At 37.4% G+C, this 16,160-nt stretch overlaps 1 protein-coding gene across 3 annotated transcripts in view; it reads right to left on the reverse strand.

Annotated features, from left to right (window-relative positions):
* Positions 1 to 16,160, reverse strand: part of zfpm1 (zinc finger protein, FOG family member 1) — a 221,046-nt gene that overhangs the window by 154,901 nt on the left and 49,985 nt on the right. Inside the window, exon 1 of one of the 3 annotated variants that reach the window (XM_062035963.1) lies at positions 3,557 to 3,678. The exons of the other annotated variants lie outside the window; for them this stretch is intronic. Coding sequence (XP_061891947.1) covers positions 3,557 to 3,638 — 82 coding nt within the window. The 5' untranslated portion in view covers positions 3,639 to 3,678. Of the gene's footprint in view, positions 1 to 3,556; positions 3,679 to 16,160 lie in introns of those variants that run through there. 3 annotated transcript variants of the gene reach the window in all.

Here is a 16,160-nt window from a genome sequence, read left to right on the forward strand (position 1 = left end):
TTTTAAGTCATGAACATAAAAGGCAGAGAAGAGCAAACTTAAAACAAGGGAGTAAGAGATATCAAAAGATGGAGGGGACTTGTCTTCTAGTAGGATATGGAGCAGAAAGAGTTGGGGAGCACCATGCACTCACAACTTGGCTTTGCATCGGTTATCTCTGCCTCCTGTCACAAAGCTTAAAATAAAAATATAAATGAAGTGAGATGGTGGCAGCAGTGTTGGTGTGATAGCCCCGTGGAGCATGAAGACGGGATGTAAAGGAGATAGCTGGTTAAATATAACCCAATGCATGGCTGGCAGCAGCAAAGAAAGGAGTTATTTTCAAGAGGCAGGGCATCACTGGAGTCCTTGCTGTCCTGATAACATCCACGTTAAGTTTGTGTGTGTGTGTTTGTGTGCGCGCGCGTGTGTGCGAGTGTGTGTGTCTAAGCACAAAGCATCCATAATTACTCTACAGATTAAAACACACACAAATGCACACAAAACTATGAGTCATGAAGGATTACTTTAACACACGGACAACGAATAAAACACAAAAGATGCGCTCACTTCCATCCATGCCTCGTCTAAGAAAGTATCAGCAGTCCCGTGTCTCTAAACCCCTTCATGATGCTAAAGTCACAACACGATTTTTGATGGGAAAAATGTGCTTTACTCAGATGATGCTTGGATAGGGAGGGGTACAGCCAAATGTCATAGATGATAAATGGAAAGGTGCAGAGACAAGATCAGCCACACACCACAGGCAGGTAGCCACACAGGAAAATACTTCCTTCTTTATTTGCGCAAAACACACAAGAGTAGATAATATGTGTTTATTCGCTGTCTTATACACACTAAGATGACATGTGAGTTTTTCTTCAAATATTGTTTGTTGCGCTATGTACCATAAGTTGTTTCTTATATTATAAAAACATACGCACAAACTTTTGCAAGGATGACAATTATTCAAATATATTGTATCATTAGAGCAGTAATATATTTTAGAACATTTTTATACAGACAATGAAGATGCTCTCTTTACAGAAGTCCAACCAATACAGACGATAATGGCTGTATGGCAGGGGTGTCAAACGTACGGCCAGAAGGCCAGATCAGGCCTGTGAAAAGGTTGTATCCGGCCCGCGGGATGAGTTTGCTAAGTATAAAAGTTAACCTGAAATTTTTGAATGGAAAAAACAGCTGCTCTAAATGTGTCCGCTGGATGTCGCAATCGCAATTATTTGTAGATGATGCTACATATGTACAAAATAAACCACATGACGTTAGTATGTCAGTCGAGGAAAATGATCAAACTACATAAATAACATACTGCAATTTGATTAAGACATAATTTTTTTTATCTTGATAGATTGAAAATGAACACCAATGAGTTGACTGATGAACATTATCACATAATTTATTCAGAAAGTATAACTAACGACAAATAAAGATAGAATACCTCAATATGTAAGTGTAAAAAAACAACATTAGGATTTGTTCAATTTCAGAATGTGCGTGTTCTATTTTTAAACAAAGAAAACAATCTGAAGTTGTCTTTATTTTTAAGTTATCGTGCTGTGATTTTAACAGTCCGGCCCACTTGGGAGTAGTTTTACTCGATTTGGCCCCCGATCTAAAATGAGTTTGACATCCCTGCTGTATTGTGAGTAATTTAAAACTCCATAATAGGGATACAACAATAAAAAGGTATTACTAGGGATGTCCAATAATATCGGACTGCCGATATTATCGGCAGATAAATGCTTTAAAATGTAATATCGAAATTATCGGTATCGGTTTCATAATTATTGGTATCAAAAAGAATAATTTATGACTTTTTAAAACGCAGCTGTGTACACGGACGTAGGGAGAGGTACAGAGCGCCAATAAACCTTAAAGGCACTGCCTTTGTGTGCCGTCCCAGTCACATAATATCTACGGCTTTTCACACACATGTGAATGCAACGCATACTTGGTCAAAAGACATACAGGTCACACTGAGGGTGTCCGTATAAACAACTTTAACACTGTTACAATAATGCGCCACACTGTGAACCCACACCAAACAAGAATGACAAACACATGTCGGGAGAACATCCGCACCGTAACACAACATACACACACAACAGAACAAATACCCAGAATCCCTTGCAGCACTAACTCTTCCGGGACACTACAATATACACCCCCCGCTACCCACTACCCCCCGCCCTCCACCTCAACCCCGCCCACCTCAACCTCCTCATGGTCTCTCTCAGAGAGAGCATGTCCCAAATTCCAAGCTGCTGTTTTGAGACATGTTAAAAAAAATAATGCACTTTGTGACTTCAATAATAAATATGGCAGTGCCATGTTGGCATTTTTTTCCATAACTTGAGTTGATTTATTTTGGAAAACCTTGTTACATTGTTTAATGCATCCAGCGGGGCATCACAACAAAATTAGGCATAATAATGTGTTAATTCCACGACTATATATATCGGTATCGGTTGATATCGGTATCGGTAATTAAGAGTTGGACAATATCGGAATATCGGATATCGGTAAAAAAGCCAATATCGGACATCTCTAGGTATTCCCATAAACCACTGTAAAATTTCCAATTGGTAGTATTACTGTTTCAAATCAAAATGATCATAAAACCGTGATTGATAAAACTTTGATAAACTTACAGACCGGTGACACTGCTCATTTACTAGAGACGCTTCTGCTAGGTAGTTTGAATGTTAACATGAAAACAAGAGACATTAACGTCTTTCTCCATTAAGAAACAACATTCCACAATCTAAACGTGTGTAAACACATCACTGTCTGAGCAACTAAGACATTAAGTTGTGCACGTTCAACCTACAGGCTTTGCTCTCTTTATAGAGGGATCGATCGATAATTTGCGTGACGTCACATAAGGAGACACAGAACACACTTTTTTTTTTCATTAAAAAAAAAAAACTTCTACAACTTAAAACGGAAAAAGATAAACATATCTGTGAACACTCAAATAAAAATAATATGGCTCTTAAATAGCCATAACAATATTATTATACTATTTTTTTTCTGCCAAAAAAGTGCATTGTCACTATATATTGTATGTCACTCAAATACCGGTGACGGTGGAGAACAAAAACCCTGTACCTCCTGCGGTTATTTATCACACTAATGAAAACCTCAATGTCAATTCAATGTCGATAAATGGTGCAGCTCTAACGAGCAGCACCACAAACGTGCACAGCCACCTTCAAATGCTAAATATGTATTTGTGTTATGTTTCTAATAGATTTAATCCATTTGAGAGATATGAGATGTTGTGTTTTCTGTATGAATCCAAAAAAGTGTTTGTCAGACACCTGAAAAAAAAACATGATTGCAGTTGAATTGCACTAAAATAGTGTCATTGTGTTTGCACTATTGTGGTTTCTGCTGCAAAATATAAACTTTTTTGGGGGGAAGGAGGGGTTGCTTTTGTTTCACCTGTATACATTTGCATGTATATTTTAGGGAATTAAGTAGCCATGCACCAAATTTCGGCCACTGAAAATGCAACTTTGGGTCAATTTTGGTCGAAAAAGGCTTTTACCTGTTATCAAACATCGCTGCCGAAACACGATGTTGTGATGGCGTAAGGAGGAAACCTTGCACTTGTCTGGAGTGGAGGTCATAGGTCTGCGGTGTGGACGTACCTCAATATACTCGACAAAGACCCGTCAACGGCGATCTGCCAAACGGGCAATGTGGAAACATCATGAGGGAGATTTTTTGCAAAGGCGTTCTCCACTTTGGGTTCAATCGCCTAGAATACAAATACCGTAATTTCCGTACTATAAGGCGCACATTAAAAAAAACCCGGTGTGTGTAATGTAAGGAATAAGTTTGGTTGAGCTTACCCACCTCAAAGCTATTTTATTTGGTACATGGTGTAATGATAGGTGTGACGAGTAGATGGCAGTCAAACATAAGAGATAAGTGTACCCTGCACTATGATATGTCTCAAGTAAACAACACCAACATTTTATATGTTCCATTGAAAATATAGAACATTACACACAGCGCTCAAAAATCTATCAAAATGTTTTAGTACGACTTTGGTAAGCTATGAAGCCACGCCGCTTGAAGGATTGATTGTGGGCGCATTAAACATACAATTATTATTATGGTGTGTGTGTATAAGGTAAGACATATTATCTGGCGTTTTGTTTCTCTTTATTATGCAAAAACAACTTTTCTTACCTTCTGGTAATCTTACCTGCTGATCTGTATTTGGGATCTGTATAAGTCCTGATAAATTGCGCCGACGCCGTAGTCGATAAGCTTATTCTTTCTCTCCATTTTCTTGTTATGTGACATTCATCCTCTGCTGTTGCCATTTCTAATATAAAGTAGTGTAAAGTTCTTACTTATATCTGTCAGTAAACTCGCCATGAAAGCTCTATAACATACCGGTGTAGTGAGTTTACATTATTCACCCAAGGAAATGTAGTTATTAGAGTTCCGGTCGGACGGATTTTCACGGGACACATTTCCGCTGTTCATAACTTTTATGGACAGAATTTCTAGGCGCAGTCAGGGCGTTGAGGGGATCTGGTTTGGTGGCTGCAGGATTAGGTCTCTGCTTTTTGCAGATGATGTGGTCCTGATGGCTTCATCTGGCCAGGATCTTCAGCTCTCACTGGATCAGTTCGCAGCTGAGTGTGAAGCGACTGGGATGGGAATCAGCACCTCCAAGTCCGAGTCCATGGTTCTCGCCCGGAAAAGGGTGGAGTGCCATCTCCGGGTTGCGGAGGAGACCCTGCCCCAAGTGGAGGAGTTCAAATACCTCGGAGTCTTGTTCACGAGTGAGGGAAGAGTGGATCGTGAGATCGACAGGCGGATCGGTGCGGCGTCTTCAGTAATGCGGACGCTGTATCGATCCGTTGTGGTGAAGAAGGAGCTGAGCCGGAAGGCAAAGCTCTCAATTTACCGGTCGATCTACGTTCCCATCCTCACCTATGGTCATGAGCTTTGGGTTATGACCGAAAGGACAAGATCACGGGTACAAGCGGCCGAAATGAGTTTCCTCCGCCGGGTGGTGGGGCTCTCCTTTAGAGATAGGGTGAGAAGCTATGCCATCCGGGGGGAGCTCAAAGTAAAGCCGCTGCTCCTCCACATCGAGAGGAGCCAGATGAGGTGGTTCGGGCATCTGGTCAGGATGCCACCCGAACGCCTCCCTAGGGAGGTGTTTAGGGCACGTCCAACCGGTAAGAGGCCACGGGGAAGACCCAGGACACGTTGGGAAGACTATGTCTCCCGGCTCTCCAGCTCTTCCCCCGGGAAGAGCTGGACGAAGTGGCTGGGGAGAGGGAAGTCTGGGCTTCCCTGCTTAGGCTGCTGCCCCCGCGACCCGACCTCGGATAAGCGGAAGAAGATGGATGGATGGATGGATTTCCGGTGTTGTTTCCGGATGAGGATATGCTGCTGCGTTATTGATTTAAGTAAAGTCCGAATGTCATTAAGGCAGTTAACTCCATCTTTTGACACTTCTTCCACTCCAGTCCTGTGACATTCATCCTCCGCTGTTGCCATTTCTAATATAAAGTAGTGTAAAGTTCCTACTTATATCTGTCAGTAAACTCGCCATGAAAGTGCTAAAACATACCGGTGTAGTGAGTTTACATTATTCACCCAAGGAACTTTAGTTATTAGAGAGTTCTGGACAGTTTTTCACGGGACACATTTCTGCCGTTGTTATTGCACTAGTGAGCCACGGATGAGGAGATGCTGCTCCGTTATTGATTGAAGTAAAGTCTGAATGTCATTAGAACAGTTAGCTCCATCATTTGACACTTCTTCCACTCCCGTCCTTGCACGCTACACCGCTACAACAAATATGACGGAGAAAAGACGCTGCCGAAGGTGAGCCACGTAAATAAGACCGCCCACAAAACGGCGCATCCGGAAGCGACTGTCAGAAAGCGGCTTGAAGAGGATTTGTAAAACATCATCTATGCAACATTTTGACCAAAGAACCACCATTACATGTTATGTAGACCACAAGGAAGTGTATTACATTTAGAAAAAATTAATAATTATATGACTCCTATAATAATAATAATATGCGCCCTGTATTTTGGTGCACCTAATATATGAAAGAAGATCAAAAATAGACCATTAATCGGCAGTGCGCCTTTTAATCAGGTGCGCCCTATGATCAGGGAAAATACGGTATCCCAATTGCCATTCTGATCATGTGAAAAACACGGCACAGAAAAGGAAAGTACAAGCGAGAGTGTCAACTCTGTGGCGCCATTCAGTATTTGGCCTGTACATCCATCCATCCATCCATCCAGTTTCTGCAGCTTATCCCTCTCAGGGTAGCATTATTATTTATATTTTATATTGTTGAAATACTAGTGGTAAATAAGTATTTTTGTAATTTTATGATTGTTTTATAGCTTGGAAAGGATTTCTAACCTAGCAGAGCTAATAAAATAGTTTTTTACTGATGTGCCATTTATTCCACCACTGAATTTGAACATGCCCCTCCAGTCTAAGAATGACTCTCTGTTGACTAGATTATCTAATGGTAGCCTCTGTATCTGACCATCTGTTGACATCAGTAATAGCACGCAGGCTTGGCCAGGCCCTGTCTGCTCCGTTGTCTTTGGGGCCATGTAGACAGGCCTTACTGAAGGGTGAGTGTGTACGTGTGTGTGGGGGATGACTGAATAGATTATTTTAATATCTCACTGGTGTGGATTGCTGATAGTGTTTTAAGGCAGAGCCCGAATGGAACGAGTGCTGCTAGTACCTATCTGTAATTAGTAACCATTCCCTATCGCTGATTAGATAAACTATGACTGACCTTTTCAATTCGGTCACCATGGTAACCTGAAACACCCACCACCCAAGCCCCCATGCCCTCCTTTCATATTATTTTAGTGATTAAACAACATATAACACAGAAGATGGGAGGAGCCGATATGGGAATAATTATTAATTGTCCTCCACATGGGACTTTTTGGTGTGTGTGTGTGTGTGTGTGTGTGCGTGTGTGTGTGTGTGTGTGTGTGTGTGTGTGTGTGTGTGTGTTATTTGTGCTTGGCCTTGTCAGGTTTAAAAGACATTTTGAAACCTTAAGCACCATTAATACAATTGAGAAAACGATACAGTACATATGCAAGGATTCAGGGAGCACATTTGCACAAATCATTCTAACCCTGTGTAAATTACAGAACGTTTCAATATGAATTTAAACTTGTGCACTAAATTGTTTTTTGTTTTTTTACATACATATATTTCAAATGAGTAAAAAGGGTAATTAATTCAAATAAACCATTTAAGGCACAACATTAATAAAACATTAAGCTGTAAGCTTGTTGATGAATAATGAATGCAGAATTCCAGGGTTACCTTTTCTTCGCTTTTAACACCACAATGTGGTTTCAGAGTGGCGCTAAGAAGCCAATCTCTCGATTAAAGAAACTTGAAATGAGATACCAAGTCGAGTCTTTGATTATTGTCTGTAACTAAGTGCCTTTTCCTGGAAAACTGCACAGCAGATAGTGTGCGATATAGTCAGGTGTAAAATATGATTAAACATAATACCCATCTGGAGCATTATCTACTAAGAGCAACTACAAAGTTAGTTTTTAACACATGCAAGTGGAACATGAAATGTTACATTGCATGTCAATCTCGTGGAAAAGGTAGTAATATGTCTATATAATACATGTTTAAATCTGTTTTTTTGTATTGACCATCTCGCTTCAAGCTGAAATTCAAATAAAAAGGTCAGTGAGAACATTACATAATGTTGGATATAGAGAACATACAAACCCTTTATTTATTCAATCAAAATTATTTAAATTCAATGATCCGGTGTTTTTGCAATCAGCTAAAATTATGCACAATTCAAACTATGACCTGCTAACCAAGAATGTACAACACTTCTTCTTAACAAAAGAGGAGAAACATAACCTCAGAGAAAAATTTAATTTAAAACATGTATGCACGTACAACACTTAAAACCTTTAGCATATCAGTATGTGGAGTTACATTATGGAATGGATTAAGCAAAGAATTCAAACAATGTACTAATATGATCCGGTTTAAGAGGCTGTTCAAACTTCAAATATTTACAAAGTACAAGGAAGAAGATTTGGGATAAATGTCATAAACTTATTCAAGATAAGATATTATCCATCTCATTTAGTAAATCATAACTGATTTAACTATTTATGAGGAGAACTGATGTATTTCGAACATATTGATGTAAATTGTGCACAATTTAGGAACAGGAAGTGAACATATGTGTTAGTAATTGTTATAATGTGGAAAAGGGGGTAGGATTAAAGCATGCTTGCTTCTTCCTACTCCTTTTTGGGCATGTTGTAAAGAAAAAAAGACAATAATTAAAATGTGTGGTGTGTTATATTGAAACTGTATACATACATTTCAACCAACCAACATAATGTATTAATAGAGACATTTTCCAATGTTCTATTGATTTTACCTGATAGTAAAAAATAGATTTATTTTCAAAATGTTACATCATATATCTTCTACAAGTGGTCCTCTGGTTACAAATGAGTTCTATGATGTACTATCGTTTTGTAAGTCAGAAATTATATCTGCATTACACCTAAATGAACACCTAATTCACTCACTGTGAAGTAAAGTGAAGTGTGGGAATTATATTTATATAGCGCTTTTTCTCTAGTGACTCAAAGCGCTTTACATAGTGAAACCCAATATCTAAGTTACATTTAAACCAGTGTGGGTGGCACTGGGAGCAGGTGGGTAAAGTGTCTTGCCCAAAGACACAACGGCAGTGACTAGGATGGCGGAAGTCGGGATCGAACCTGGAACCCTCAAGTTTCTGGCACGGCCACTCTACCAACCGAGCTGTACCGCCCATGATCTGTGCACAGATCATGTGACATGACATAATAGAAAACATAAGGACATATAAAATACATACAGTAATACAAAAATATAAATACAAGAGTTGTCAAAAATGAGACCCCTATGCCGCAAATTTGTTACTCTCCATGTCATCATAGAATATCGTTTTACATGTTCGAGCATACCATTTTCATCCGTTATGATGGCCTCAACGTTTGAGCAGCTTGTCGTCGATGTTGATTTCTATTCTGAGCATTCTATGATGTCTAATTTCACTTTCGTTTTCTTTTACGGCTGCCCTCATAATAACCCGTCTCATACTTGAGAGACCATAATGGAGGTTAAAGTTTAGCAGTAAACTAAAAAGAACCTTCTTTGGTGTAGCGGTGGGCAACTATGTATTACTCTGCCTATGTACTGTATTCTTCTGCTTTTGCATTTTTCTGCCTGGTGCAAGTAACTAGCTCTCTTTTTCTTTTTGTATGATAAGTAATAATAATTTTGTATATATAGTAATAATAATTTACCTCCAAATGCTTCAGGACAACCTAAAATCATCAGCCCGGAGGTTGGGTCTTGGGCGCAGTTGGGTGTTCCAACAGGACAATGACCCCAAACACACGTCAAAAGTGGTAAAGGAATGGCTAATTCAGACTAGGATTAAGGTTTTAGAATGGATTTCCCCAAGTCCTGATTTAAACGTGTGGACAATGCTGAAGAAACAAGTCCATGTCAGAAAACCAACAAATTTAGCTGAACCAATTTTGTCAAGAGGATTGATTGATTGATTGATTGATTGATTGAGACTTTTATTAGTAGGTTGCACAGTGAAGTACATATTTCGTACAATTGACCACTAAATGGTAACACCCGAATAAGTTTTTCAACTTATACTCGTACTTAAATTGATTCATAGGAGTGGTCAAACATTCAACCAGAAGCTTGCAAGAAGCTTGTGGATGGCTACCAAAAGCGCCTTATTGCAGTGGTCACAGTTTCAGTAGAGCCATAATAAATTCATAAAAAACCCAAACTTCATGAATGTTTTTTGTGACCAACAAGTATGTGCTCCAATCACTATCACAAAAAAATAAGAGTTGTAGAAATTATTGGAAACTCAAGACAGCCATGACATTATGGTCTTTACAAGTGTATCTAAACTTTTGATCGGGACTGTATGTATATATATATATATATATAGATAGATAGATAGATAGATAGATAGATAGATAGATAGATAGATAGATAGATAGATAGATAGATAGATAGATAGATAGATAGATAGATAGATAGATAGATAGATAGATAGATAGATAGATAGATAGATAGATAGATAGATAGATAGATAGATAGATAGATAGATAGATAGATAGATAGATAGATAGATAGATAGATAGATAGATAGATAGATAGATATATATATATATATATATATATATATATATATATATATATATTATATATATATATATATATATATATATATATATATATATATGTATATACACATGCATATATATATATATTAGGGCTGCAACAACTAATCGATTAAATCGATTAAAATCGATTATACAAATAGTTGGCGATTAATTTAGTCATCGATTTGTTGGATCTATGCTATGCGCATGCGCAGAGGCAATTTTCTTTTCTTTTTTTTTATAAACCTTTATTTATAAACTGCAACATGTACAAACAGCTGAGAAACAATAATCAAAATAAGTATGGTGCCAGTATGCTGTTTTTTAAAATAAAATACTGGAAAGGATAGAAATGTAGTTTGTCTCTTGTATCCGATTATTAATCAATTAATCGAAGTAATAATCGACAGATTAATCGATTATCAAATTAATCGTTAGTTGCAGCCCTAATATATATATATATATATATATATATATATATATATATATATATATATATATATATATATATATATATATATATATATATATTTAAATTTTACTTTAAAAACTGGCAGCTCAGTCACCAGAATTTTACAGTAAAAGCAATGGGTTTTTTACAGCATATAAAAAAATTGAATAAATGGAATGGAATGTAAAAACAAAACCACTGTTTTTAGCGGTAAAATTCAAGCAACAGAGCTGCAGGGTTTTTTTTTTTACCATGAAATCTTGATGTTTTAATGTTGTTGTTTTTTGTTGTTTTTTAATGTTTAAGTGTCTTACTGTATATGGAAAAAAACAGTACTAAAGTTGATTTTATGGTAAAAAAAAAACCTCAATCTGCGGAATTTAACCATAAAACCTATTGTCAGTTTTACAGTCTACAATTGTATTGGTAATTTGTTTTGAAATCATAAGTCAAGCAGATATTGAAGTACAGTGTTCATCTTTATTTTAACAAAAAATATTTTTGAAATACATGATAATATAATATTTTGATTTTGATAATATTGAATTTTAAAAGATATGCAATTGAATGCAGTACATTATTTTTAATGTCAGAAGGGAAAGAACAAATATATTTAGTAAGAAAAGATTAAGCATTTTTTTAACGCATATTATTTCCAGGTTTTCGCGGGCCACATAAAATAATGTGCCTTGAGTTTGACACCTGTGCTCTAGAGCAGTGGTCCCCAACCTTTTTGTACTTGCGGACCGGTCAACGCTTGAAAATTTGTCCCACGGACCGGTACCGGTAATATTACCGGTACCGGTAATAAAAAATAATTAAAAAAAATATGTATATTTTTTTTTTTTATCTATTATTTTATTTCTTGTGCGGCCTGGTACCAATCGATCCACGGACCGGTACCGGGCCGCGGCCCGGTGGTTGGGGACCACTGCTCTAGAGCATGCTTGTCAAATGGCTACAGGTAAACTGTTCCAGAGTGTTGCTGCTCGAAAAGAGAACACACATTTTTTCAAACCTTTGGAACATTCAGAATGGTACTTTATACTCCCTGAAAGCACAAAGCACATGAAGACACAAAAGATCCTTCAGACGTAACATTAGGTATCGCGTAGTGAAAGCATGGCCTTTCCCAAAGCTACATAACTTTCTCTGTATTATATCCCTTTGCATGAGAGGGAAACAGAAAATGGGTATGCAAAGACTGATCAGTTGACTAAAAGGTTAACATTTAAAGGTTTGTTTAGGCTGGCTAGCTGTGGGAGGGCAAATCAGAGACCTTCGTACTGTTATCACTAAGATCCCTTAACTGAATTGAATCAGTGTATGTGTGGAGGTGTATGTTCAATATGTGTGTAAGGTACTGCATACTCTATATACAGTGGGGGAAATAAGTATTTGATCCCCTACTCATTTTAGAAGTTTGCCGCCTCTAATAGATAAAAATATGGATAAGATATAAACGGTCCCAAATTTTAATGTGAGCTTTACTGTAACCAAGAGACAGAAAGTAAAAAAAGAAAAGAAAAAACAACATCGAAAAGGGTATAAATGTATTTGTATTTGATTGAAGGAATGCATATTTGATCACAAAGCAAAGTGTGTACTTGGTGCATAAAACTAGAGCTGCAACGATTAATCAATTAAACCGATTAATTTAATTTGAAAAAACTTAGATTTATATCGTGTTGCTTTGATTCATCATTTAATGAGTGTAACTAAGGCTGGGCGATACAGCTGAAAACTGTATCATGATATAATTTTTAATATTGATCGATATCAATAATTATTGATATTTTTTATGACCAATGGAAAATATTGACCCGGAGAAAAAAATATTACATCTTAATATTTTCATTTGAAATGTAACCTTCCTCTGATTATAATCCCTTCAGCTATCAAGGCAGAAAGAATAGGAAAGGTCAACATAACCATGGAAAACACTCAATCGATGTAAACAAAATTTTAAAACTACATAAAACACTTAACAATAACCTCATTAAATTAAGGTTCAAAATTAAGGATTTTGGAAGAAATGCTTGATAAAGTGTAACACAATAAGAGGAAAGTGTGAAAATGTAAACATAGAGAAACCTGAGAACAATTTCTTGCAGGTTCACTGCCAGGAAGTTACTTGATCTGTGTAACATTTAATTTGGTCTGTATGGAAATGAATATATGTTATGTAATCCTTATTATTTAAATATTATTGGATTAAATTATTGTTTTAAAGTAGCACATTTGTTATGTTATTTAATTATTTTAGTTTTACAGTCCTGCACTTTAATTCCCACCTGTATTTTTCGTTCAGAACGGACATGGGTTAAAAAGAAAAGATGAGCGCAACAAAGGACTACAGTGCATTTGAAAACATTTGAAAAACTTTTCCTGTTTTATCCACATATTCTTCGCTCTCTGCAGCACTCATCTTTAGTTTCTCTTCTCACACCCTGCGGGAAGAAAATGCGGGACAGCGAGATGCCGCAACCAAACTTGATATTTGATTGGCTGTTTAGCGCGTCCTTCCCTTTGCTCACTGACCACTTCTTTTTTGCAGCCTCGGCATGCTTCATTCTTCACGGTTTCTTCCGACCAAATAATATACATGTAGCAAATGTTTTATCCAAGCATTTTATATTGATATCGATGACATTTATCGGAATTTATATTGATATCTTTTTATTGGTCAAGCCCTAAGTGTAACTAATGAAAATTGATCAAATGGAGTCTTCGGAACTTAATATCTATGTAAACACAGTTTCCGCACGGCCACTGCAATGTAGCGCACATGAGAGCGGTGGTGTTTTGGTGCATGATCGGTGTGTTTTGTTTTGTTTTTAAATAATGCACGTATGTTAAAAGTGCAATTTCAATGTTGATGTTGTGCATTTATCAAGGGAAAAAAATTAAGGTTATGGCAAGCCGAAAAAGCAGAATTTGTTTTAGCTATAATAAACATTGAGGTTATAAAGTGTGTTTTATGCGATTAGTCAATTAATTGAACAAACTAATCGATATATTTCTCAATTGCTAAAATACTTGATAGCTGCAGCCCTAGATAAAACACTTGATGACAAGTACAGAGGTAAGATTTTTTTTTTAAGTTAGTCACCAGGGTTGCACAAAGGGAGCAGAGATGATGAAGAAGTTTGATGGACAGTTTCTGTGACAGGTGTCCTTTAGCCACATAACTTGAGCTTAGGAGTACTTTCCTAAAGGGACACGACTAATATGTGTGCTTCATGGGCACATAACCGGACTGAGTGACATAAATCTTGCACGTTGGTAGGGGATCAAAAATGAATTCCCTCAATCAAATACAACTTAATTCATAACCTTTACTAAACGGTTTATTTACTGGATTGTTTTTTTTTACATCCTGTCTCTCTTGGTTGAAATAAACTTACGATAAAAATTGTGACTTTTCATATCTTACACACACTGGACTGTGTGTTCAATAAAAACACATTTTTTTGTGTGGTGCTTGTGTAAAAAGAGTGCAATTGGCTATTGCAGTGATTCTCAAATTGAGGTAGTCGTACAACTAGTCAGAGTGGTGTATAAGGAAAGTATGGTCAACTAAAGAACAGGTGGCATGACTGCTACCAGAGACATGTGTGGCTGTGCCTGGATGCAGGCAATGGCTGCCGTTTTGACCTTAGTTTTTCTGACGAAACAAACCAAGATAATACGTCGACACATAGTTCTAAAAATACTCCAGCTCATTAACTTTCGTGAAAGTACAATTCCGCGGCCGTATTTGACGCACTCTGCTGTCAGGCAACACCCTTAAACAGAGACTGGTGCATCCCTAAAGACCGGACACCCCACACCCACAAAAACAATCTGGTGTATGCTATCCAGTGTAATGATGAATGCACTGATTCATATATTGGGGAAACAAAACAACCACTAAGCCGACGCACAGCATAGACGTGCAAACTCTTCAGGCCAAGACTCAGCTGTATACCTGCACCTGGGGAGAAACAACACTCTTTTGAGAACAAAAATGTACAGATTCTGGACAGGGAGGACGGATGGTAGGAAAGTAAAGTTAGAGAAGCTATCTGTGTCACGGTTGAAAAACCATCCTTGAATAGAGGTGGTCGTCTGCGACACAACCTGTCCCTCACATACAACACTGTCCTTTCAACCATTTCTAAAAGACTTTGCAATTTATCCTCCAATAAATAACAGGAGTTAGAAACATTTTGGTCACAGAAGGTGACCAGAATGCCATTTGTTTACAACTAAATGGAATGCTTACGTGGGGGATTTCAACTATTTCGGACTGGTAGTAGTCGATCCACAGCGATCATTCTGCCACACAATACCTCAATGCTAACGAGGGAAAATTACACTTCAACGACTGTCGTTGGCTTTGACAGTTGCGATTTCTCGTTTGCATCAAAACAGTTGTTTTTCTCACTACGATAGGGCAAAACTATCCTTGCCCAGGAACACCCTGCTGGTTTTGGAGTATAAATATTTGGGGTTTTGGAGTATAAATACTTGGGGTTTTGGCACCAGCCGCAGGACCAGATCTTACCAATCTAAGTCTATGAGCAAGAACTAATGAAGCCTCCTCAATGAGCGGCGAAACGTCTTCTAAGACAAACCAAACAGTCCAGTTGCGATCGATTGAATGCCCTAAGCTGCTTCCAATATATTTGTAATCACTGTATGTATCACTCATTATGTATTATTCTAACTGATCTTTCTTTTTTGTATGGTAAGTGCGTAAGTGTACTTTTGTAGTTGTTTCCCCATATTTCTGCACAACAACTCAGATATGATAACACTGGCGAGCAATAGAGAATATGAAGTGGTTTTTGGTACAAAACACATTTTGCTTTATTCATTATTGACGTATTTCTTGCCACTATATGTTTATTTTTTATGAGAGTTACAGTTCATTTTTTCATCTATTATTACACCCAAAATGTGGTTTATTTTACTCTTTCGATGCGCGTCTATTTGTATTTGTGTTTAACCTTCACTATTACTGTTACCAAATTGCATTATTTTAGTTGTACTGAGATTCAGAGATGCTGTAATCGATGACTCCCCAGTGTTAATGGCGAACCTTCACTTACCACATTTGTTTTATTTCCGAGTTGTGGTGAAAGCGATGTAAAAGCTTTCCACAACTCTCACGGGTGGAGCAGCCCCATGCTGCACAACAAGACATTTTATACATGTCGAAAAACGAACAAGTAAGCGCCGCAAACACATAGCATCAGCTCAAAGTTTGTAGTCACTTTTAGTCACTACTAGTGGCACACATGCTCCATCTAGTGCATCTAGAATCACTTAAATAAGTGTATAATTTTTTATTTTCCAATATTCAATCACAGCGTTACTATGTGTAATTTTGCATTGAGAAAAAATATATATATTTGTTAAATAAAACCTCTGCCTTGTTATTAATG

Source organism: Entelurus aequoreus, linkage group LG24, assembly GCF_033978785.1.
Source record: "Entelurus aequoreus isolate RoL-2023_Sb linkage group LG24, RoL_Eaeq_v1.1, whole genome shotgun sequence".
Lineage (NCBI taxonomy): Eukaryota > Metazoa > Chordata > Actinopteri > Syngnathiformes > Syngnathidae > Entelurus > Entelurus aequoreus.